The 26889-nt window shown below is 46.2% G+C and overlaps 1 protein-coding gene across 1 annotated transcript in view; it reads left to right on the forward strand.

The window, feature by feature from the left end:
* slc5a1 (solute carrier family 5 member 1) overlaps positions 1-26889 on the forward strand; it is a 153827-nt gene that overhangs the window by 57767 nt on the left and 69171 nt on the right. Inside the window, exons 7-11 of the mRNA XM_068055377.1 lie at positions 8710-8790; positions 11820-12040; positions 18437-18572; positions 18819-18926; positions 23036-23186. Coding sequence (XP_067911478.1) covers positions 8710-8790; positions 11820-12040; positions 18437-18572; positions 18819-18926; positions 23036-23186 — 697 coding nt within the window. The remainder of the gene's footprint in view (positions 1-8709; positions 8791-11819; positions 12041-18436; positions 18573-18818; positions 18927-23035; positions 23187-26889) is intronic.

Below are 26889 nucleotides of genomic sequence, written 5' to 3' on the forward strand. Positions count from 1 at the left end.
TGGCAGCTTTTTTTCCTATTCTTTCATGCGTTGTGGGTGTCACTGACAAGGCCAGCATTTTTGCCCATCCCTAATTACCCTTGACAACTGAATGGCTTGTTAGGCTATTTCAGAGTTAGGAGTCAACCACATTGCTGCAGGTCTGTAATCACATCTAGACCAGACCAGGTAAGGATGGCAGATTTCCTTCCCTGAAGGACATTCGTGAACTTAATGGGTTTTAACAACAATCAATATTAGTTTTATGGCACCATTATTACTTTTAATGCCAGATATTTATTAATTAATTGAATTGAAATACCACCAAATTGCCAAGGTGGGATTTGAACCCGTTTCCACTGGATTACTAGTTCAGTGACATTACCACTGCACCACCGTCTCTTTCCCCCATTGCCCAGATAAAATCCCAGCCATAGAGTCATCTTTTACCTCACTGCACCCCGCTCCCCCTGGCCAGGGATGGAAAATCAGCCAGAGTTCCTGCTCCTCTTTGCTATCCAGTTGACCCTGTGCAGACATGTGGTAAGGACTGGATCAGGTGTGCCTACAATGCATCCTATTGTCATACAGGTTCAGGGTCATATGGACCATTTGGGTGAGGATTGCCAGAAGCCTGTGGAAACGTACCCCAGGAGAGGAAGGTAGTCAACTTAGAAAGCATAAAGAAGTTTGAGTAGACTGTACACTATAAAGATGAACTTGTTAGGAGGGAGTCCAATGTGCCCTCCTTATATGGAGGATAACACGTGGGGTGAAGTCTCTGGGGAGGGTGTAACTCAATCAGAGGCTCAGCTGATGTCACAGAAAAGAAAACAAAGACTTGCATTTATATAGTGCCTTTCACAATAGGACATCCCAAAGTGCTTTACAGCTAATGAAGTACTTTTGAAGTGTTGTCACTGTCGTAATGTAGGAAATGTGGCAGCCAACCTGTGCACAGCAAGATCCCACAAACAACAATGTGATAATGACTTTTTGTGAAGTTGGTTGAGACATAAATATCGACCAGGCCTCCAGGGAGAACATCCTTGCTCTGCTTTAAAATTGTGTCAATGGAATCGTTCATGCCCACCTGTTTGGACAGAAGGGCCCTGGTTTAACGCCCATCCTGAAAGATGGGACCTACAGCAGTGCAGCTCTCCCTCAGCACTGCACTGAAGCTTTGCCCCAGGTTATGTGCTCAAGTCTCTGGAGTGAAACTTGAACCTTTTCCAGAAGTGAAACTGTTACCACACTACTTGAGTAGTCTATCAATGCCATCTAATCCCCGGACTCAGTTGGAGATTGAAACACAACAGGGTCGTTTTTAACGCTACTCACACATTTTGTGCCTCAACCAACATCACAGGTGACATACCCGCTCAGATAGGCTTCCAACACTAAATAGTAGAATACCCAAATAAAGAGAGAGAGATAGAGAGAACTTGCATTCATTTAGCACTTAATACATCCCTCAGGGTCAGCCTTGGCTCAGCGACCTCAGCATTTGTGCCTCTAAATCAGAACGTTGGGTTTAAGCCCCACTATGTGCAATTGGCTGGCATGTTTCCTACATTGTAAGAGTGACCCCTGTGTAGGGGCCCTAACAACCCCACTGCCTTGTGGGTGTCTCGGGAGAGACCAATGCTAAGGGAGTAAACCCTAACAGAAAATCCGGAGCGGAACCCCGTAGGCGGTCATGTGTCACCTTTGGCATGTTTCCGGCAGTTCCTGCAGCCATACCAGTGCCAAACGTCATGCTCTGCATTCCTTTGGACCCCACCAGGAAGGCCGAGAGGGGGGTTTTGACGCTTGGGCAACTCTCAACCTCCATACATGCGCCCAGGCATGCGCCATGGAGAGGTCACTCCATTGTCGCCTCACAGCCACCGAAACAACACGGAAGACAGCAGTTATGGGTTATAAGTCCAGCTCAATTGGCATAGAGATTGGGTGCCACGGGTTGCCTTTGTTGGTGGGAGAGGTCATCGCACCTCACTGGACAGCTACCGCCCGCCTCAAACCGGGCAGCCACCGGTCAATAAGGTTCTGTCCCGCCACAGTCCACCTGCTTCAATGGGTCATTGCCCGAAAAGTGGACTGCAACACCGCACCAAACAGCATGACAAAAAAAGGAAAGAAGGTACCAGCCCTTCGCTTTGCAAGTTGGAACGTCAGAACTATGTGTCCTGGCCTGTCGGAAGACCTTACACAAATCAACGATTCTCGGAAGACCACCATCATTAACAACGAGCTCAGTAGACTCAATGTAGACATTGCAGCACTTCAGGAGACTCGCCTCCCTGCGAGTGGATCTCTAACAGAGCAAGACTACACCTTCTTCTGGCAGGGTAGGGATCCTGAAGAACCAAGACAGCATGGAGTGGGCTTCGCCATCAGAAACTCCTTGCTCAGCATGATAGAGCCTCCCTCAAATGGCTCGGAATGCATACTGTCCATCCGACTGCTCACCACCTCTGGTCCAGTTCACCTACTCAGCATCTATGGTCCAACACTCTGCTCCCCACCTGAAGCTAAAGACCAGTTCTACGAGGAACTCCATAATATCATTAGTAGCATCCCCAACACCCAACACCTGTTCCTGCTGGGGGACTTTAATGCCAGGGTTGGGGCTGACCATGACTCATGGCCCTCCTGCCTTGGGCGCTATGGCATTGGAAGGATGAATGAGAATGGGCAGAGACTGCTAGAGTTGTGTACCCATCACAACCTCTGCATCACCAACTCGTTCTTTCACACTAAACCCTGTCACCAGTTTTCATGGAGGCACCCAAGATCACGTCGTTGGCACCAGCTGGACCTCATTGTCACAAGGCGAGCCTCCTTAAACAGTGTTCAAATCACACGCAGCTTCCACAGTGCGGACTGCGACACCGACCACTTCCTGGTGTGCAGCAAGGTTAGACTCAGACCAAAGAAGCTGCATCACTCCAAGCAGAAGATCCACCTGCGCATCAACACGAGCAGAATTTCTCATCCACAGCTGTTACAAAAATTTCTAAATTCACTTGTAAAAGCCCTTCAAAACACTCCCACAGGGGATGCTGAGACCAAGTGGGCCCACATCAGAGACGCCATCTATGAGTCAGCTTTGACCACCTACGGCAAACGTGCAAAGAGGAATGCAGACTGGTTTCAATCTCATTTTGAAGAGCTGGAACCTGTCATAGCCGCTAAGCGCATTGCACTGTTGAACTACAAGAAAGCCCCCAGCGAGTTAACATCCGTAGCACTTAAAGCAGCCAGAATCACTGCACAAGGAACAGCCAGGCGCTGCGCAAACGACTACTGGCAACACCTGTGCAGTCATATTCAGCTGGCCTCAGACACCGGAAACATCAGAGGAATGTATGATGGCATTAAGAGAGCTTTTGGGCCAACCATCAAGATGATCGCCCCCCTCAAATCTAAATCAGGAGACATAATCACTGACCAACGCAAACAAATGGACCACTGGGTTGAGCACTACCTAGAACTGTACTCCAGGGAGAATGTTGTCACTGAGACTGCCCTCAATGCAGCCCAGCCTCTACCAGTCATGGATGAGCTGGACGTACAGCCAACCAAATCGGAACTCAGTGATGCCATTGATTCTCTAGCCAGCGGAAAAGCCCCTGGGAAGGACAGCATTACCCCTGAAATAATCAAGAGTGCCAAGCCTGCTATACTCTCAGCACTACATGAACTGCTATGCCTGTGCTGGGACGAGGGAGCATGACATGCGCGATGCCAATATCATCACCCTCTATAAAAATAAAGGTGACCGCGGTGACTGCAACAACTACCGTGGAATCTCCCTGCTCAGCATAGTGGGGAAAGTCTTTGCTCGAGTCGCTCTAAACAGGCTGCAGAAGCTGGCCGAGCGCGTCTACCCTGAGGCACAGTGTGGCTTTCGTCAGATAAATCGACCATTGACATGCTGTTCTCCTTTCATCAGATACAGGAGAAATGCAGCGTAACAACAGATGCCCCTCTACATTGCTTTCATTGATCTCACCAAAGCCTTTGACCTCGTCAGCAGACATGGTCTCTTCAGACTACTAGAAAGGATTGGATGTCCACCAAAGCTACTAAGTATCATCACCTCATTCCATGACAATATGAAAGGCACAATTCAGCATAGCGGTGCCTCATCAGAGCCCTTTCCTATCCTGAGTGGCGTGAAACAGGGCTGTGTTCTCGCACCCACACTGTTTGGGATTTTCTTCTCACTGCTGCTCTCTCAAGTCTTCAGAAGAAGGAATTTTCCTCCACACAAGATCAGGGGCAGGTTGTTCAACCTTGCCTGTCTAAGAGCAAAGACCAAAGTACGGAAAGTCCTCATCAGGGAACTCCTCTTTGCTGACGATGCTGCTTTAACATCTCACGCTGAAGAGTGTCTGCAGAGTCTCATCGACAGGTTTGCGGCTGCCTGCAACGAATTTGGCCTCACCATCAGCCTCAAGAAAACGAACATCATGGGACAGGACGTCAGAAATGCTCCATCCATCAATATCGGCGACCACGCTCTGGAAGTGGTTCAAGAGTTCACCTACCTAGGCTCAACTATCACCAGTAACCTGACTCTAGAAGCAGAAATCAACAAGCGCATGGGAAAGGCTTCCACTGCTATGTCCAGACTGGCCAAGAGAGTGTGGGAAAATGGCGCACTGACACGGAACACAAAAGTCTGAGTGTATCAAGCTTGTGTCCTCAGTACCTTGCTCTCTGGCAGCGAGGCCTGGACAACGTATGTCAGCCAAGAGAGACGTCTCAATTCATTCCATCTTCGCTGCCTTCGGAGAATACTTGGCATCAGGTGGCAGGACCGTATCTCCAACACAGAAGTCCTCGAGGCGGCCATCATCCCCAGCATATACACACTACTGAGTCAGCGGTGCTTGAGATGGCTTGGCCATGTGAGCCGCATGGAAGATGGCAGGATCCCCAAAGACACATTGTACAGCGAGCTCGCCACTGGTATCAGACCCACCGGCCGTCCATGTCTCCGCTTTAAAGACGTCTGCAAACGCGACATGAAGTCCTGTGACATTGATCACAAGTCGTGGGAGTCAGTTGCCAGCGATCGCCAGAACTGGCGGGCAGACATAAAGGCGGGGCTAAAGTGTGACGAGTCAAAGAGACTTAGTAGTTGGCAGGAAAAAAGACAGAAGCGCAAGGGGAGAGCGAACTGTGCAACAGCCCCGACAAACAAATTTTTCTGCAGCACCTGTGGAAGAGCCTGTCACTCTAGAATTGGCCTTTATAGCCACTCCAGGCGCTGCTCCACAAACCACTGACCACCTCCAGGCACGTATCCATTGTCTCTCGAGACAAGGAGGCCAAAGAGAGATAAGATAAGAGTGACTAAGATTCTAAATGTACCTCATTGGCTATAAAGCACTTAGGGCATCCTGAAGTTGTAAAAGTCCCTATATAAATACAAGTCTTCCTTTCTTCATTCCAGAGACTTGAGTATGTAATCCAGGCTGACACTTCAGTGCTGTCTTTTAGATGAGACATTAAACCAAGGCCCTGTCTGCCCTCTCAGATGGACATAAATGATCCCATGGCCACCATTTTGAAGAAAAGCTGGGGTGTTCTCCCTGGTGTCCTGACCAATATTTAGCGCTCAACCAACATCAATAAAACGGATTATCTAACCATTACCTCATCGCTGTTTGTGGGATCGTGCTGTGCGTAAATTGGCTGCACGTTTCCTACATTACAACAGAGATTACATTTCAAAAGTACTTCATTGGCTGTAAAACGTTTTGGAACATGCTGAGATGGTGAAAGGTGCTATATAAATGCAAGTTATTTTCATTTCTATGATATCAGCTGCACCTCTGATTGAGCTACACTTGCCCATAGACTCCATCTCATATGTTAGTCTCCAAGTTTCTTTCAGAGCTAATCAATAACTTTTTGAAGAGTAAATACTGGGTAAACATTGCAGACAATCCTGTGCACAGCTAACTCCCAGAGAACAGCAATCGAGATGAATGGCGAGTTAATATGTCCTTGGTGGATTTGACCGAGGGAGCCCTGTTCACTCGGGTGAAACTATTTGAACACAATGTCCACAATCATAACAAAACAGCAATCAATCCCACACAGTGACTCACCCACTGGGCTTGTACAGCACATCAACTCTGTTGGGAACATTGTGGTGAACTGTGGAAGTTTAGATGTCAATGTGCACACACAATGTGGGTGGGTATAATGTCCAAACCCTGAATTTATAGGTGTTTCCCTTTGTCTGCTCCTTCTGCATTGTTTTGCAGTGGCTCTCGAAGGGTTACAGTTCCACTTCAAGTGGCAACTCTGTAGCTCCTCATTGGAACAGGTATTCTTCACCTATGACTTTAGACAATCAGTCATTGTGTTTTTTGGAGCCTTTTCTACCCTCCTAACGACAGACTTTACAGTCAGTATGTCACCACTAATTTCCTGTGGGGTGCCTCCAGTCTCTCCTTGAAGCTTTGGTAGGTCTTTGCCATTTTCCAAGAGGATCCACTGGTCTCCATTGTTGATGGGACAGGAGACATGGGGAACCCTTAAGGAATGTCAGTGCTCTGTGAATTATGACTGGAACTCAAGGGACAGCCACCCAGGCAACATGGGTCAAAATTGTTTCATTTCTCCAACGGGTGTAGCTGGCTATTCAACTGCAGTGACATATCAATTGAATCCGAGCCTGTCCTCACATTATCTGCCCAGGGTTGCTGGAGAGGGGCACCCAGATTTTCACCTTCCCTGGCTCAGGGGCACTGACATTCACTAGCACCCTTACTGTCCTAGCTGGGATCAGCTGGGTCAACATTACTAAGGACAGAACTTGGGCTCCTCCTGATCTGTGTGGTTTGTTAGCCTGACTAGGTGAGGCACTTATCAATGCAGCCATTTGGAGAACTGGTTTTCCAGCTTATAAGTGCAATTGTGGGTGAAATTAGTCAGTTAGGATACAGACAAGTGAGCTTTGGTGTTGATTATTCCAAAGGTATACGTTGAAAAATCGTTGAAAGGTTGTGTTCTTTCTTTCTTGAGATTTCCGCTCAGCAGCCACTCGAACTTTAAGTAGAGAAAATTGATGTTAAAAGGGAAGATAATGCGATCTCTCTTTCAGTGAGAAGCTGCTTAGCAGAGTAGTGGAGAACAATGGCGGCTGCTATAACAAGGAAACCAAACAAGGAACAATGGAGGAGTGGAGGTAGGGCAGGACAGGTAATCGATCAATGTTGATTGGAGATAGGGTGGGACGGATCAATGTTTCTAAATGGCCACTGAATTGTTGGTTTTCAGTTCCTGCAAAGTCAGCGAGTTGGTCATCCTTAGATGACAACTGCGTGGAATTTTCTATCCCTTAATAAGGTTAAGTATTGTTAGAAAATATTTCATTGAAGTGTTCTGATTAACTCGGCCAATTAAGGACAGGTACAAGACAGTTAACCATTGGAAAATAAGTCATGGCGAGAAAAGGCTCCTGATTCATTGAAGCCCATCCCTCCAGTACCCTCAACCAACTGTAGAGTATAAATGGTGCAACATTGCACATCTAGCCGTGGGGTTTAAAATGTCTGTGAATAATGGATCAAATGCAGATTTGACAGTCCCATTTGCCAGACCAAGCTCTGGAGATGTTGGTCAGCATTTGCAGGAACAATACCATTCGATTTTTACTGCAAGAGAATGGCTGCCCAAAAATGGAAAGGAAGCAACCTGTGGGGCAAGAACTTCTGAGCAGAATCACTGCCGTCTTAGTGGCTCTAAAGATCTGGCAGCATGTCTGGAACGAGTTGCATAATTTAAGTCACAAATATTACTGCAAAGTAGCAGCTTGGGATGGAGGTGAAGGAGAATAGGAACGGTTTGCAAATAAGCAAGAATGGTGTATTCACACAGAGAAATGTGAAGGGCGGGGGTGGGGTGTGTTCAATGTGTAAGGTCTTAAAGAGCAGAAAGGGACTGCAACTGTCACTTTGGGAAGAATTCTTGTCTCATCTTGGTTAATGAGCTGGAAGATGTCATCAAAAGTGATGTTCTCTTTCCTGGTCTGACAGAGTGATTGACTCCCCATCCGAAAGATATCTTATTAATATCCCCTTGCAGCTTCCTCTGATCCTCAGAATTATTTACTATTCCTTCTATTTTGTTATCATCTGCAAATTTGGGAACTACTTCCACTAGCCCTCTATCCAAATCATTGACATACTCAGGGGTGTCAGAACATAGGAACATTAGGAACAGGAGTAGGCCGTACAGCCTCTTGGGTATGCTCTACCTTTTAATTAGATCATGGCTGACCAAAACAGGAATCCAATGGGACACACTGCCCATTTCCAACTCCTCTGAGAAACTGTCCTTCACTCCTACTCTCTGTTCTGTCTCTTCTAACCAGTCTTTAATCCAATTTGTTGTCCTCTCCCTACTTCCATCCCCCTCAATCTTCTCCAATTGTCTCCTGTGCAGCATCTTGTCAAAAAACTTCTGAAAGTCCACGTCCACCACACCCACTCCAACCACCTCCCACCCCCCCCTCCCCCCCCAACCTGTCATCTCCTCAAAGATCTCTCAAGTTTGTCAAGTGTGGATCTTCCTTCCTGAAGTCTGGGTTCGACTGAGGGCCTTATCTGTTCGGGCATTTTTTGTAAACTTGTCAACATTAATAATCTCTTGTACACTATCACTTCTGTATTAATAGAAAGTTACTTTGTGTGTTGCTGGTAGGTGGCTTGGCGGCTGTGATCTACACTGACACATTGCAGACTATCATCATGGTGTTGGGCTCCCTCATTCTAATGGGTTTTGGTAAGTCTATCTGTACTGAGTGCTTTGGTATCCGCAATGTTTGCAATGCTTTACAATAGCCTCGTTTCACAGTGGCTCCTTGGACATAGTGTTGGCAAAAGGGATCAGCTGCCTTAGAGGCGAAAAGCCTCATTAGCTCAAACTAACTAAAAGAGAACTCAATTCTCAGGAGTTTGCTAACAAACAAAGTTCTGTGTTGTGTGTTCTGAATTGCATGGCAGTGGGAGATAGAGAAATCAAACTGTAATGTTGCTTTTTCTCCACCAGATGGACCAAATGTTTCTCCTTCACATAATGCAGTGTGAATAAAATGTCAGCGTTGTAAAATCCACCATCCACCCCCCCCCCCCTCCCCTCCCCCATCCCCCTCCCCTCCCCCCGCCAGTGTCTGATCTAACAGGCTTGCACTTTTGTTTGGACATTCTAAAAAAGATCTACAGTGACTGTCAATGTACACTGATACATGTAATGTCTCTGATATACATTATATACACCAAATCATACAGGATCACCAGCAGGGAGCAGGAAATGTTTGATTTGCCTATTTATCCCCAATACTTATGTGGCTCCTACAGTCACCTCACCGTCTCTGTATAGCAAGGATACCTCTTCAAAGCCGTGAGAGTCCTGTGAATGAGACATTAAATTGAGGCATGGTTTGTTCTCTCAGGTGGATATAGAAGATTCTACAGCACTATTTTGAAGAAGAGCAGGGAGGTTCTCCCCGGAGTCCTGCCCCCAATATTTATTTCTTAACCAACATCAATAAAAAAAATTATCCGGTTATTATCACATTGTTGTTTGTGGGAGCTTGCTGTGCACAAACTGACCGCTGCTGTTCCTACATTACAACAGCAAATACACTTCAGAAATAGTTCACTGACTGTAAAGTGCTTTGGGAAATCCTGAGAGATGACAGGTGCTATATAAATGTCATGGTAGGGCGATTGGCATATTACGTATGATTCCATGAATGCTCTTACCTTCCGGGAGCGCAGCGGGGAGGAGCGGACCTGTGGGAAGAAATGGGAGCGGGGAGCGGATAAATACAGCCCAAGGATCGTGGCCTACAGTACTTACCTCCCACGAGAGCAGCGCACAGGAGCAGACCTGCAGGAGGAACACACAGCAGGGAGCGGATAAATACAGCCCGAGGATCGCGGCCTATAGCATTTACCTTCCGGGAGAGCAGCGGATAAGAGTCCAGGCGCGCCGGAGTTTGAAAACAACATGAACAGTGGCATCACAGGAAATCTGCAAGGTGATTGGTTGGTGCGTAACTGCTGTTAGGGAGTATCAGTAAATAGCTGGGTGAGTACATTAGTGTTATGGTGCATGTGTAAATAGTTTAATAATAAAGGAACAAGTGAGAACAAGGTACAATCCTTCATTTATTCTAACTTGCCCTGCAGTCAAAGGCTCACTGGCAGTCACTGTCTAACCTTACACAAAGAGCTTGGCTAATGGGGCTGCCGATACCTGAGGAATCAAGGAGGCAATGGATTCAGAGAAAGAGAAGCAACCGGGAGACAGGCACTTGCATGAGTTGGCTGTTTTCATATATTCCCTTGGAGAATAGGATGAAGACTGTCAGGCTGACTTGCTGTGACACTCCTTCCATGACTATGATCATTCTTAGACCAGTCCTGGCTGGTCTTGTATATTGGAAGCATTTTATAGCCCCCACAATGCAGTTAATGAGGGGGAAGGTGCCACCCACACTCACCAAACAAGACTATCTTGCTGGATCGCAACCCAGAGCTCCAGTCTCAGCTCACTGGATTATCCATGAAGGGATTTGAAGTCTGTACTTCCTGCCTCAGAGATGGGAATATCACTGAGACAAAGGTTTGCTCCACAATAATGAGGTGAAAATGGGATATTTGGGCTGCGTTAAGTGAATCCCTGCCAAATGGTGAAGGATGAAGCTTGACGCAGATCCTTTTCTTGAAGGTTGGTTTATTCACAGAATGCAGCATTACAAATATCTGCCCCCTGTTTGCTCTTGCTTTGCCCCAGCAGGCTCTCCTTATATTTGCTCTGGGGCCTTAATTAAACAATGCCGTTCACCAATTTATCTCTAATAACTTAATTAACCTACCATTAACAGGCTGATCATTATGACGGTGTCAATTTCTAACAATGACCATGGGCCTGATTGCTGCAGCAAGGCACTTTGCCCGGTGTCATCACACATCAGAAAATGGAGACCTCCCCACTGGTGTGCATTCCCTTGGAAATTACTCTCATTGAGAGAAGGGGCTTGATTTTAACTCCCAGTGAGTGTGGAGTGTGTTGGGCAGGCCAAGCACAAATGTACTCACAGGCTCGGATTTCAGGCCCGGCCTATTTTTTAACTCCTGGCCTCATCTGCATACCTACCCAAAATGGGTGGAAAGCAGCAGCTGGTCAGCAGGAGGGAGTGGGAGATCAGGCAGCCAGAGACTAGAAACTGTCACCACAGGGAGGCTCACTGGCAAGAAGGTAAGTTACAAACAGGGAGTTTCAGAAAGATCTCACAGGATGAAAGGGGAGGTAAGACTCCAGGATGGAGATGCTATGATTTCCTTTCGGGCCTGGGGCACAGAGAAGCCTTCTACAGCTTGTGACCTGTCTTCAGCTGTCGGGATCGCCATGGCAACTTTCCTGTTCAGGCCTGAGTTAAAATCTCGTCAGGCTCCTCTTGACATAGTGAGATCAATTCACATAAATTGATGAGGCTTGGGCCTACTTTCAGCAGACGCCCCTGCCACCGAACTACAGTGAACAGTTAAAATGGTGGCCAGGGGACTTCCAGCAATAAGATTGATTGTCCAACTTTAAAGGCCCCGCACCTCCTTTCTGCCGAGCAGAATGGGTTAAAATCTGCACCGCCACCCCCCCCCCCCCCACCCCCCCCCCCCACTCCCCACCACCTCTAGATATGTGAATTTTATGTTATTTCTCTGCCATATTGATTTTGTAAGCAGGGAATCCTTTAAACCGTTCGTACGTTGCCAGAAGCTAATGTCATACATTTTGTGTTGCAGCGTTCAATGAAGTGGGCGGCTATGACTCCATGAGGGAGAAGTACATGAATGCCATCCCCAGTCAGACCACTGATCCCTTTCTGAACATCAGTGAGTCCTGTTACACACCCAGACCAGACTCATTCCACTTGTTCCGAAATCCCCGCACTGGGGATATACCCTGGCCGGGCCTAACCTTCGGCCTAACTATCCTGGCGCTGTGGTATTGGTGCACTGATCAGGTAAGATAGTCACACAAACCCTGCCTGGAAAGAAATCACACAGGCTACCTTGTTCTAATTGATCTTAGCCATGGTAGATTAGGGCCTGGATTTTACATTGCCCCCGCCGTAAACTATACGTCGCAGAGCTGCCACATATTAAATGCAGCGGCTCATTTAAATGGCCGGAGCAGACCACCCCCGGCAACGCGGAGGGGGCAGGCGGTCTGTCCCCGGCAACGGCGGCCGGTACCATTGCCCAGGTACCGGTGCCATTTTTAAAGGGCTTCCAGTCCTTACATTTTATTTAAATATTTAAAGGAATAGACATTTTACACTAAATTAAAAAAATTAAAGAAATGTTTCTGTCCCCTCTCGCACCACCCAATATCCATTCAGTTCATTCCTTGCCCTCTCCCTCCACCAAAATACTTACCTTGTGTACCTGACGCTTCCCGCCAACAAAGTTCATAAACTTTTATCTTCAACCCCTTCTCACAATCCCCTCCACCAATCAGAATAGTTTGACCCTGCTCCCCCCCCCCCCCACCCCCGCACTGAAATACGTACCTGCTCCCTGCTCCCCATCTGTGTTCCGCACGGATCTCCAAACAGAGACACGATGGTGCAGGAGTGCTGGCTGCCACCGCCAATATGGCACCGGAATGGACAGCAGGAGCAGGTAAATATTTAATTCATTAATTTGCATTTTTTTGACTATGTAAATGCCTATCGGGTGGGAACTTCTCGGCATCAAATCCCATGGCGGGCCTCTCCCGGAGATATTTTCCGCCCACCCCGCGCCATTGGGGGGGCCTATAAAATCCAGCCCTAGAAGTATTGAACTCTTTACAAAAGCTCGGTACATAACTGGGCCCTGTGTTTAAATATTTAAGGAACATATAAGTAGGGATTATTGTTCTTTTTAAATTATGCATAGATTTTAATGTATGAGTTTAGCTGTATTTATTGTGTTACGACCAAGGTGGGAGGAGTGCACTGTCTTTTCTAGCTCCACTTCTCCACAGGTCACAACATAAATTTAAATGTTTACCCAGTTACCGATACAGCCAATCATATGCTTTATTTTTATCCCAGAATAAAATACACAAACCAGGTTTCTTTAGTAAACAACAAAATTATCAGTTTATTATAAAACAAGACATTACCAGTAACGAAGCAAAGCATTAACACACAAATTGAAATATGAAAGTTCCCCCTTTTAAATACCCCAAACACAAACTCACACACACACTGAAACAAAATTACAGAAATTCTCTCTGCAGAGGTCTGTTACAACAAAAAGACAAAAAAGAATACTTTGGCCAAATACTTGAAGAAAAAAGGGAAGATATGGAAAGATGTCAGTTGTCTCTTTTTGGTCTGGCATCCCAAATATGCGCAGACGGCTGTCACTGGGAGCTTTCTAGAGCAGTTCTTTTCAGACGATGTTGAGAATCAGTTTGGCAGGCTTTCCAGGGGAAATGCAGCATCAGTTTCTTTATTTCTTACACTTGATTCTCAGGAAGTTCTCAAAGAGATAGAAGACGGTGAGCTGATGGTGGCTGCTCCCTTGTCCTCTTTTCTCCAACTTTTCAAAATAGTTCACAACCCCAACACACTGTCCAAAGTGAAACCAAAAACAGTATCTCAAGAGTCAAGTCTCCTGACTCCTATAAATCTTGACCTATAACTTCTCTGTAAACATCTTCCCAAGTCACCAAGGTTTCTGTTGTTTATTGCTTAAAGCACATGACTTCCAGCAAGGCTGTTTTTAAACAACATCTCAGTGTCCTTTCAATGAACTGTCAACAACAAAGCAAAGTCCAGCTTCTATGAAATCTTCAGCCTTCCAATGAATCCATCTCCACAATTTAAAAATAAGTCCTCAAAAACATATACTTAACAAAAACGTTCGTAGCATCTGTGACAAAACTGGCAAAATACTTCCAAGTTCCCCCCCAAGCCACACACCATCCTGACTTGGAAATTCTCATCCTTATTTTCAAATCCCTCCATGGCCTCACCCCTCCCTATCTCTGTAATCTCCTCCACAGCCTCCAAGATATCTGCACTCTTCTAATTCTGGCGTCTTGAGCATTCCTGATTTTAATCGCTCCACCATTGTTGGCCGTGCCTTCAGCTGCCTAGGCCCTAAGCTCTTGAATACCCTCCTTAAACTTCTCTGCCTCTCCACCTCACTTTCCTCCTTTAAGGCACTCCATAAAACCTACCTCTTTGACCAAGCTTTTGATCATCTGGCCTAAAATCACCTTATGTGACTCAATGTCAAATTTTGCTTTGTAATGCTCCTGTCAAGTGCCTCAGGATGTTTTATTACATTAAAGGCACTATATAAATACAAATTGTTGTTGTTGTGGGAGAAAAACACATCGAAAAAGACAACAAACTCTGAGCTCACCGACACTAAATGTGCTCGCTGCTGCCTCTTGTGACCTCATAACAAAGCAGCCCAATACCCCAAGTACCACCTGACCCAGGTGCCAATGACATCCAATGGGCTGTCATCCACAGGGGGTTATGCCCTGTCAGGGTGAGGACAATCCATACTCACTCTATTGAATTTGCGGAGGTTTCCTTGTCTACTCTTCTAACAAAGGCATCAAACTATTTATTTTAAACAATGAGCTGAGCAACTTCATGTGAACTGAATACGTTCTTTGTTACTCAAAGCACAATTTCAACACAAGTATCATTTCATAGTGTTTACACTCAGTTCCAGCGTCTCTGACACAGCTCGGTTTGTGAGCTCCCAGTGCCCAGATGTTAGCCCAGTGTCATCTTCAATATGCTTCCTCAGGATAGGAAGCCACTGGCAGTTCACATTAACCTTGTACAACTCTGCAGATGTGCTGCAAATATTATATCTTCTATCCAAGGGTGGTCATGCAGCTTGACAGCAAGAGGCCCAAGGGTGGTGACCATTCCATGATCAAGGGGGTTCAGTGTAGGATGATCCTCACTGTCACCCCTTTGAACCTCAGATCACATGCACTCTTCAAGGGTACTTTTCCAAGTTTGGATCACTGATGGGGAACCTCACCCAGCGAAACACTGTCCTCAATTTGAATAGGGCTAGTAGCACAGATCTCAAAACAAAGTGGACAACTTGAGGGGAAAAAAATTACAAAGGGCCTTTGAGAAGTGGAAGAAAGGCAAGCACCAGGGTGAGGTCTGAGTATCTGTGGCAACTGACCCAAAGGTGGGAGCTTTATTTTTGCAACCTAAAATTGGACTAATCGATTTTCACTGTCACATCAGAAACAGGTAGGGTAAATAGAGAAAAACTATTTCTGCTGGTTGGTGTCTGGGACTAGGGCATAGTCAAAAATTAGAGCCAGTCCTTTCAGGAGTGAGATTAGGAAACACTTCTACACCTCTTTCATAAACAGCAATTGATGGTAGAACCATTGCTAGTTTTAACTTAATGTGACCATTGTTAGTTGAAGTTTCAATATTAAAACTGAGATTGATAGATTTTGTTAACCAAAAGGCATTTGATAAAGTGCCATACAAAAGGCTAATATGCAAGATGGGTGCATGGAGTTGGGGGTCATATATTAGCATGGATGGAGGATTGGTTAATTGTTAGAAAGCAGAGAATAGGGATTAACAGGGCATTTTCAAGTTGGCTGGTTGTAACTAGTGGGGTGCTGCAAGGATCAGTGCTGGGGCCTCAGCTACTTACAATCCATATTAATGACTTAGACAAAGAGACTGAGAGTAATGTATCTAAGTTTGTTGACTATTCAAAGCTAGGTGGGAATGTGAGGAGGACACAGAGAGGCTGAAAAGAGATATAGACAGGTGAAGTGAATGGACAACCAGGTGGCAGAATATAATGTGGGGAAGTGTGAGGCTATTCACTTTGGTCGTAAGCACAGAAAAGCAGAATATCTTTTAAAGGGCGTGAAACTTCTAAATGTTGATGTTTAGAGAGACTTGGGTGTACTTGTACAAGGAGCACAGAAAGCTTTTTCCTGTTCAGCCATTCAATGATGAAAATTAATTGATGCTTCTTTGATCTCACTTTGTGCCAGATGTTGTAACCTGTGTTGTAGCCAGTCTTTGCAAAGAGTATTGTGATACTGAAGTCGGATGCACAGAAGGAGCTAAATGGCCTCCTCCTCTTCCTTTATTCCTATGTCCTATGTTCCCATGAAACATCAACACACCACTATTCAAACATTGGAGACTTCAACAAGCAGCCAACCAACCAGACTTGACTGGCCAACATCTAACCTGGAGATTGTCCAAAGGGCAAAATAAACTCTGACTTCCCTTCCCTTCCCCTGTCCTTTAGCACCTGGTAACTCCTCAGAGAACAACAGAATGGAATAATACTGAGTGATTCCCCCAGAACCTTCAGGTCTGTGGGAGGAGATTATGGCTCAGAAGCCTAATCAATTGTGCAACATATTAGTGCCCCAGCACACCAGTCACTCCAACTCCTAGGAGCCAGTGCCCCAATGGGAACCCATGGCTAACAACATTTTTAGAAACACAGAAACATAGAAAATAGGAGCAGGAGTCGGCCATTCGGCTCCTAGAGCCTGCTCCGCCATTCATTATGATCATGGCTGATCATCCAACTCAGTAGCCTGTTCCCGCTTTCGCCCCATACCCTTTGATCCCTTTAGACTCAAGAGCTATATCTAACTCCTTTTTGAAAACACACAAAGTTTTGGCCTCAACTGCTTTCTGTGGTAGCGAATTCCACAGGCTCACCACTCTCTGGGTGAAGAAATTTCTCCTCATTTCAGTCCTGAAAGGTTTACCCCGTATCCTTAGACTATGACCCCTGGTTCTGGATTCCACCACCATCAGGAACATCCTTCCTGCATCTACCCGGTCAAGTCCTGTTAGAATTTGATAGGTTTCTATGAGATCCCCCTCACTCTTCAGAATTCCAGTGAATGTATTCCTAACTGACTCAATCTCTCCTCATACGTCAGTCCCACCATCCCAGGAATCAGTCTGGTAAACCTTCGCTGCACTCCCTCTATAATAAGAACATCCTTCCTCAGATAAGGAAACCAAAACTGCACACAATATTCCAGGTGTGGCCTCACCAAGGCCCTGTATAATTGCAGCAAGACATCCCTGCTTCTGTACTCGAATCCTCTCGCTATGAAGGCCAACATACTATTTACCTTTTTTACCACCTGTTGCACCTGCATGCTTACCTTCAGCGACTGGTGTACAAGAACACCCAGGTCTCGCTGCATATTCCCCTCTCTCAGTTTATAGCTGTTCAGATAATAATCTGCCTTCCTGTTTTTGCTACCAAAGTGGATAACCTCACATTTATCCACATTATACTGCATCTGCCATGCATTAGCCCACTCACTCAACTTATCCAAAACACCCTGAAGCCTCTCTGCATCCTCCTCACAACTCACCCTCCCACCCAGTTTTTCATGGTCTGCAGATTTGGAGATATTACATTTAGTTCCCTCATCTAAATCATTAATGTATATTGTGAATAGCTGGGGTCCTAGCACTGATCCCTGAGGTACCCCACTAGTCACTGCCTGCCATTCGGAAAAAAATCCATTTATCCCTACTCTTTGTTTCCTGTCCGCCACCCAATTTTCTATCCATCGCAATACACTACCCCCAATCCCATTCGCTTTAATTTTACATGCTAATCTCTTATGTGGGACTTTGTTGAAAGCCTTCTAAAAATCCAAATAAACCACATCCACTGGCTCCCCTCATCAACTCTGCTAGCTACATCCTCGAAGAATTCTAGTAGATTTGTCAAGCATGATTTCCCTTTCGTAAATCCATGCTGACTCTGCCCGATTCTACCACTGTTCTCTAAGTGCTCTGCTATAAAATCTTTGATAATGGACTCTAGCACTTTCCCCACTACCGACGTCAGGCTGACTAGTCTATAATTCCCTGCTTTCTCTCTACCTCCCTTTTTAAATAGTGGGGTTACATTAGCTACCCTCCAATCTGTAGGAACTATTCCCGAGTCTATAGAATCTTGGAAGATGACCACCAATGCATCCACTATTTCTAGGGCCACTTCCTTAAGTACTCTGGGATGTATACCATCAGGCCCTGGGGATTTATCGGCCTTCAATCCCATCAATTTCCCCAACACCATTTCTCTACTAATATTGATTTCTTTCAGTTCCTCTCTCTCACTAAGCCCTGTGTTTCCCAACATTTCTGGTATGATATTTGTGTCTTCCTTTGTGAAGACAGTACCAAAGTATGCATTTAGTTGGTCAGCCATTTCTTTATTCCCCATAATAAATTCTGCAGGAATGGCCCAAAAATAAGCAGATCATAATCTCCAAAAAGGCTGTTTACAATATTAAACTCAGATTGTGTGACCCTTGACTCCAGCAGTAGCTTGTTTCTCTTTATTACATCTCACAGGTAATTGTTCAACGTTGTCTCTCTGCAAAGAATATGAGTCATGTCAAGGCTGGTTGTATCCTTTGCGGCTACCTCAAGCTTCTGCCCATGTACCTCATGGTCTTCCCAGGAATGATCAGTCGAATTCTGTACACAGGTAAGGGATTATCATGGAGGTTTTATTTGGTCTATTAGACACCATCAAGCTTGTCTAATTTGATAGCTGCTTTTTCTAAAATACAACTGTGATAGGCATTTTCAGAAAAAGTACTTAATGGGCGGTAAAGCACTTTTGGACATCTTGAGGTTGTGAAAGGTGCTACAGAAATGCAAGTCTTTCTTCTTGAACATAACTGGATCAATCAATGCTAATTGATGTTTCTTTGATCTCATTTTGTGCCAGATGTTATAGCCTGTGTTGTACCCAGTCTTTGCAAACAGTATTGTGGTACTGAAGTTGGTTGCAGCAACATTGCCTATCCCAGGTTGGTGGTAAAGCTAATGCCACAGGGTGAGTACCAGTCTTTAAGGGTGCAAAATCAAAATGACATAGAAAGGTTATGGGGGACGAACTTGCCAGCTGGGCATAAAACTGGGGTCAGCGAATGGGTCGCCCGTTACGGAAACCGAACTGCCCAATTGTCATCACTGTTGATTTGAATGAAAATGAGAATTAGACGGTTTCTATATCAAGGGAGGTGCCCTGGGAGTCCTCAACATTGACTGCAGACCCCATGAAGTCTCATGGCATCAGGTCAAACATGGGCAAGGAAACCTCCTGCCGATTACCACTTACTGCTCCCCTCCCCTCAGCTGATGAGTCAATACTCCTCCATGTTGAACAGTATTTGGAGGAAGCACTGAGGGTAGCAAGGGCACAGAATGTACTCTGAGTGGGGGACTTCACTGTCCATCACCAAGAGTGGCTCGGTGGCACCACTAAACTGAGGTGGCCGAGTCCTAAAGGACATAGCTGCTAGATTGTGTCTGCGGCAGTTGGTGAGGGAACCAACAAGAAGGAAAGACATACTTGACCTCGTCCTCACCAATCTGCCTATCGCAGATGCATCTGTGCATGGCAGTATTGGTAAGAGCGACCACCGCACAGTCCTTGTGGAGACAACGTCCCGTCATCACATTGAGGATACCCTCCATCCTGTTGTGTGGCACTACCGCTGTGCTAAATGGGATAGATTTCGAACAAATCTAGCAATGCAAAACTGGGCATCCATGAGGCGCTGTGGGCCATCAACAGCAGCAGAATTGTACTCAACCACAATCTGTAACCTCATGGCCCCGCAAATTCCCCACTCTACCATTACCATCAAGCCAGGGGATCAACCCTGGTTCAATGAAGAGTGCAGGAGGGCATGCCAGGAGCAGCACCAGGCATACCTAAAAATGAGGTGTCAACCTGGTGAAGCTACAACCCAGGACTACTTGCATGCCAAACTGCGTAAGCAGCATGCAATAGACAGAGCTAAGCAATCCCACAACCAATGGAGCAGATCTAACCTCTGCCATCCTGCCACATCCAGTCGTGAATGGTGGTGGACAATTAAACAACTAACAGGTGGAGATGGCTCCACAAATATCCCCATCGTCAATGACAGGGGAGCCCAGCACGTCAGTGCAAAAGACAAGGCTGAAGCATTTGCAACAATCTTCAGTCAGACGTGCTGAGTGAATGATCCATCTCGGCCTCCTCCTGAACTCCCCAGCATCACAAATGCCAGTCTTCAGCCAATTCGATTCACTCAACGTGATATCAAGAAACAACTGAAGATACTGGATACTGCAAAAGCTATGGGCCCTGACAACATTCCGGCAATAGTACTGAAGACATGTGCTCCAGAACCTGCCGCGCCCCTAGCCAAGCTGTTCCAATACAGCTACAACACTGGCATTTACCTGGCAATGTACACAAAAAGCAGGGCAAATCCAACCCGGCCAATTACCATCCCATCAGTCTACTCTCAATCATCAGTAAAGTGAGGGAAGGTGTCATCAACAATGCTATCAAGCGGCATTTGCTTAGCAATAACCTGCTCACTGACGCTCAGTTTGTGTTCTGCCAGGGCCACTCAGCTCCTGACCTCATTACAGCCTTGGTTCAAACATGGACAAAAGAGCTGTACTCAAGAGGTGAGGTGAGAGTGACTGCCCTTGACATCAAGGCACCATTTGACTGAGTATGGCATCAAGGGGCCCTAGCAAAACTGGAGTTAAGGGGAATCGGAGGCAAAATTTCCACTGGTTGGAATCATACCGAGCGCAAAGAAAGATGGTTGTGGTTGTTGGAGGTCACTCATCTCAGCTCCAGGACATCACTGCAGGAGTTCCTCAGGGTAGTGTCCTAGGCCCAACCATCTTCAGCTGCTTCATCAATGACCTTCCTTCAATCATAAGGTCAGAAGTGGGGATGTTCGCTGATGATTGCACAATGTTCAGCACCATTCATGACTCCTCAGATACTGAAGCTGTCCATGTAGAAATGCAGCAAGACCTGGACAATATCCAGGCTTGGGCTGATAAGTGGCAAGTAAAATCCCCACCACACAAGTGCTAGGCAATGACCATCTCCAAGAAAAAAGAATCTAACCATCTCCCCTTGACATTCAATGGCATTACGATCGCTGAAACCCCCACTATCAATATCCATTACCATTGACCGGACACTGAACTGGAGTAGCCATATAAGTACCTTGGCTACAAGAGCAGGTCAGAGGCTAGGAATCCTGTGGCGAGTAATTCACCTCCTGACTCCCCATAGCCTGTCCACCATCTACAAGGCACAAGTCAGGAGTGTGATGGAATACTCTCCACTTGCCTGGATGGTGACAGATCCAACAACACTCAAGAAGCTCAACATCATCCAGGACAAAGCAACCCACTTACTTTATTGCCACCCTGTCCACAAACATTCACTCCCTCCACCACCGATGCATAGTGGCAGCAGTGTGTACCATCTACAAGATGCACTGCAGCAAATCACCAAGGCTCCTTAGACAGCACCTTCATCCCCCAATCTCTAACAGCTCGAAGGACAAGGGCAGGAGATGCATGGGAACACCACCACCTGCAAGTTCCCCTCCAAGCCACACACCATCCTGACTTGGAACTATATCACCGATCCTTCACTGTCGCTGGGTCAAAATCCTGGAACTCCCTTCCTAATAGCACTGTGGGTACCTACCTCACATGGACTGCAACAGTTCAAGAAGGCAGCTCACCACCACCTTCTCAAGGGCAATTAGGGATGGGTAATAGATGCTGGCCTAGCCAGCGACGCCCACATCCCATGAAACGAATTTTAAAAAAGCAGTCCATCTGCAACACTAGGTTTATGCCAAGCAGCAAGTTGAAATTCTACTGTTATAATTCTGCGAGTGCAGAGGCTACCCTGATCACTACTTGGATACATACACCGTGTGGTGTTCTTCAAGTAAGGACATTCCAGGTTGGCCCTCTGGTTGTGTCCTCTTAACTGAATCATTAATACTAAGTTATGGTGTTAGATCTTTTTAAGCTAATACTGTGACAAATTCCTCTCTGAGCCCCTCAAGCGATCGAAACCACTCAAGCAGATCACATGAATCAAGTGCTATCTAGAAAAACACTTACTTTCTATATGATGCAATCTCTGCCCCAATCCAGCTCCGTTTTGAGTGTCAGTAGTCACCACACCAGCCTGCAACACATTCCTGGGATTCACCACTCTGGCACAACTGTCGATCATGAAGTCTATTCCTACTCTTACATAGTAGGGGCACTATGTTTGCCTCCAGGCTAGGAAGTGAGGGGGAAATCCACTGGGTGTCTGCAATGCGGCTTGCATCTACAACCTTCTGACTCAGGGACAATAGTTCTGCCACTGAACCAAGACTGACACTTACCTTGAACTGTTCAGCATCCCAGCAGAAACAGGGTAGCATGGGGTAGATGTCGTGTGATGCTCCCTATACGTTGCCCAAATAATGCCCCCCCCACAAAGGCCCACAACCTCTTCACTGGATGCCAATGACCCCACTTACGTACCTGGGATTAAGGGGAGGCTACCTCATCTCAGTATTCCTGGGACCTAAGTCTGGATCCTGGGCCCTCGCCAGAATAGGGAGGGTGAGAATGAGCTTCTGACTAGCCGCTTGTGTACCTGCTGACATTCAGCAACCGGCAACCTTGGCTTCCCCCTCCCCATCAGCCTCCTTTAATAGAGGATTTCTAGCACCTGCCTGTCAGGTTTCCACACTAAAATGTGTCAAAAGCCATTTTCTGCTGGTTTTCCGAACCTCAATAATCTTGCTTAAAATCTTCCTCAACAATTGACCACAGAACGTGCCTATTCAGACTATATCCCCACAGAAATCAGTAGCACAGTACCCTGACAGGCCAGTTTAGACACAGCTCCATTTTAGCAACTAAACGTGAATCATGTTCCAGCATTGAGCAATGTCACTGGAGGGCAGCTGGTAAATATGAAAATACATTTACGACTGGAGCTCTTTTGCCTAAGTTTGTCCTAGTATTTTCATAGTGCTGTAAGGCAGGATAGATACCAAAGTAATAGGTCTGTGCAGTCATGATATATTGCTATATAAGCCTTTATTTGTTTTATGGTAGGTCTACGTGGTTTGATGCTGTCTGTGATGTTGGCATCTTTGATGAGCTCCCTGACCTCCATCTTTAACAGTGCCAGTACACTCTTCACCATGGACATCTGGACTAAGATCAGGCCCAAGGCTTCGGAAAAAGAACTTATGATAGCAGGAAGGTAAGAATCAACCTGATTTGGAATCTTAGCTTCATTAAAACAATCATGTCCTCAAACATCGGAAGAAAAGATAATCTAAGTATTAAAGGAGAAGGAAAGTATGTGCGGCGCGTTTTCTTATCCAGTACTGCATTGGAGCGGAAACAATAGCTTGGGGTATGAAAATTCCGATGTAACCAGGCCTCGGTAATTCAAGCTTTCCCTGAGTCTATTTGCTTGCACATTTTGGCTGCTCCAGACCTGAGCCCATTACTCTACTTCCACTTTTGCTCTTCCTTTTACTTTTTACTTTTCTCTTTACCCCTCCTAGACCCTTCTCTTCTATTGTCATGCTTCCTTTCACTTCTCTAGAAGTGAATCCAAACTCCAATGCCAATCTCCTTCCTGTCCAATTCATCCCTCCCACTGTTGACCCTGTGGACTCACTGGCCCTCTATGCACCTCCTTCCAGAATGTCCATTCCCTTGTGAATAAGGCCTCTTGCCGTCCATGACCGTATTGTGGATGATTACGTCAACATCGTGGCCTTGATGGAAACCTGGCTGAGGGGTGATGGCACATTTTCACTTAATGAAACCTCCCTGCCTGGCTACATCTTCCACCACTTTCCCTGTCAAGAGTGTCATGGTGGCAATGTGCTGCTTATCAACAAATCACACCTTACCCTGACACCTTCCTCCTTTGAGTATCTCACCTTATTCCACCTCTCTCACCTCTCATTTAAAATTATCGTTCTCTATCGCCCTCACTGTGATATCCTCCCTGCTTTCGTCCCTCAGCCTCTACAGCAAATGACTCCTCATCCTCGGTGATCTCAACCTCCATCTCAACTCATCATGTTCTCTCTCCTCTGAGCTCATGGCCACACCCTTGACCATGCCATCTCACATATTCTTGCTAGCCCTATCCTATCAATCACAGATAAAGCCAGAACTGATCACTCCCGCATCCCCCTTTCACACTCCAACCCCACCTCCTTCTGTATCCGCCCCTGGAAAAAACTATCCCCCAATTGCACTTTTAGAATCCCAACTCTCCAGTCTTTAACCTTCCGTTCACTACAACATTTCTACAGCTACTGATTGGCTCAGCCACACCTTTTCCTCCACCTTTGCTGCCCTGGTCCCCAATAAAACCATTACTCTCTCTGATCCTGGCCGTTCACGAAATATGACTCTCATCTTCACTCCCTTAAGTCCAAGGGACGCTGACTTCAAACAATATGGCGGACAACTGGTTTAGTCATCCACCACTGCATCTTGATGGACCACTTAAAACACTATCAAGTCCTGCTCTTATCCACTAAAACTTCAGGATCATCCCAGAATGCAAAGATAACCCCCGGCTTCTTTTCGCTACCGCTAACCGTCTCCTTAAAGCCCTCTCCTGTCACTAAGATCAAGGCCTTCCCATCAGCTGCCTCTGCTGCATCCCTCCATTCCACTTGCCCTGAACCTGCATCTTTCTCTAGTTTCTCACCTATCTCCGCTCATGTTCTCTCCAAACTCATCTTGTCCATGGGATCCACCTCCTGATTCCTCGATCCTATTCCCACTAAACTGATGATCATCCAAGCTCCCCTCCTAGTCCCCATGTTAGTCTCCAAACCCATTTTGGACATGTTTGTTGCTTCACAAATCCATTCCCATCTTTCCAGAAACTCCGTGTTTGAATCCTTCCAATCAGGTTTCTACGCTGCGACAGTACTGGAACAGCTCTTATCAAATCTACTAATGATATGCTCTGTGACTGTGACTGTGGTAAACTTTCACTCTTCGTATTTCTCGACCTGTCTGCACCCTTTGACATGGTTAACCACACTATCCTCCTCCAATGCCTCTCCACTGTTGTCCAGTTGGGTGGGATTGCTCTCACCTAGTTCCGTTCTTATCTATCAAATCATAGCCAGAGAACCACTTACAATGGCCTCGGTTCCTGCTCCCGCACCATTACCTCTGGTGTCCCCCAAGGATCAATCCTTAGTCCCCTCCTATTTCTCATCTACATGCTTCCCTTCGGTGACACCATCCAAAAGCCCAGCATTATTTTCACATATTTTCACACTCAGCTCTACCTCACCACCACTCCTCTCGACTCCTCCGCTGTTTTTAAATTATCAGACTGCTTGTCCGATATCCAGTAGTGAATGAGCTGAAATTTCCTCCAATTAAATATTGCGGACTGAAGCCATTGTTTTAAGTCTCCACTCCAAACTCCGTTCCCTAGCGACCGACTCCATCCCTCTCCCTGGCAACTGTCTGAGGCTGAGCCGGACTGTTTGCAGACTTGCTCTCATATTTGACACAGAGATGAGCTTCGCTGTCTCAGCTCATCTGCTGCTGAAACCCTCTTTCATGCCTTAGTTACCTCTACACTTGACTATTCCGATACACTCCTGACTGGTCTCCCACATTCTACCCTCTGTAAACTTGAGGTCATCCAAAATCTGCTGCCTGTGTCTTATCTCACACCAAGTCCCATTCCCCTGTCACCCTCTGTGCTCACTGAACTACATTGGCTCCCAGTGAAGCAATGCCTTGATTTTAAAAGTCTCATCCTTATTTTCAAATCCCCCCATTGCCTCACTCCTCCCTATCTCTGTAATCTCCTCCAGCCCCTCCAAGATATCTGCACTCATCTAATTCTGGCCTCTTGAGCATACTGGATTTTAATTACTCCGCTGTTGGTGGCCCTGCCTCCAACTGCCTGGGCCCTGAGCTCTGGAATTCCCTCCCTAAACCCTCTCCATCTCTCTACCTCTGTCTCCTCCTCAAAACCTACCACTTTACCAAGCGTTTGATCATCTGACCTAATATATCCTTATGTGGCTGGGTGTCATATTTTTGGTTATAATGCTCCTGTGAAGAGCGTTGGGACGTTTTATTACATTAAAGGTGCTATATAAATATAAGTTGTTGTTGTTGTAGATACAATGTGATGGTCCCATTTACACATCTGAAATAATGTCCCCGTAAATACCCTCTTCATTAGATGCCGGTGACCGATGTTCCCTCTAATTTGTTCTTGTTGTGCATGGCCTGTTCATTTCATTTAAATTTTCTGTACAGCAGCACAATCTTAAACGGAACAACTGAGCAGCCTGCGCAATACCTTCTGGGTGGCGGCACTTCCACACACGCCCCCACCTTAGACGCACCATTGCTGGTGACCTCTGCTCCTGACCCCGCCAAGGTACCGGGATGCTTTTTTATGCAGGCAGGTAAATTACTGAGCATTATACCAGGGGAGAGGCTGGGAAATTGGTCAGCCTTCTATATGGCACCATTGAGATCTAATTTTAATAAAATTAACAACACCATCTGCTGCCAATGCAAAAGCCGACTGGAAACTTGGATGGAGCATTGAATGGATGGAACCTGCCTTGATGGGTCTCCTCCTATTTTTTTGATGAATTGTGCCCACTTTGCATCTATTACTCAGATGTAATCGATCAGAAACTCAACTCTCCAGTGTCTTTCATTCCACCGTCAGGTATAGCATGGCTGAATCACCCATGGCCCTGAATGTCTGTGGGTATTGTCCCAATCTCCCATCATAAGTTGGGCAGGAGACTGGCAGAGCCCCTCGAGAAACAGTGTAAACAGCCAGTTATGCCATTCCTCTGTGGGATTCTACTGATTTCCAAATGAACGGGAGAACCCCAAGGAATTCAGGACCATCGGAGGTAACTCTAACTTTGATC

The sequence above is a fragment of the Heterodontus francisci genome, chromosome 23 (genome assembly GCF_036365525.1).
Source record: "Heterodontus francisci isolate sHetFra1 chromosome 23, sHetFra1.hap1, whole genome shotgun sequence".
NCBI lineage: Eukaryota > Metazoa > Chordata > Chondrichthyes > Heterodontiformes > Heterodontidae > Heterodontus > Heterodontus francisci.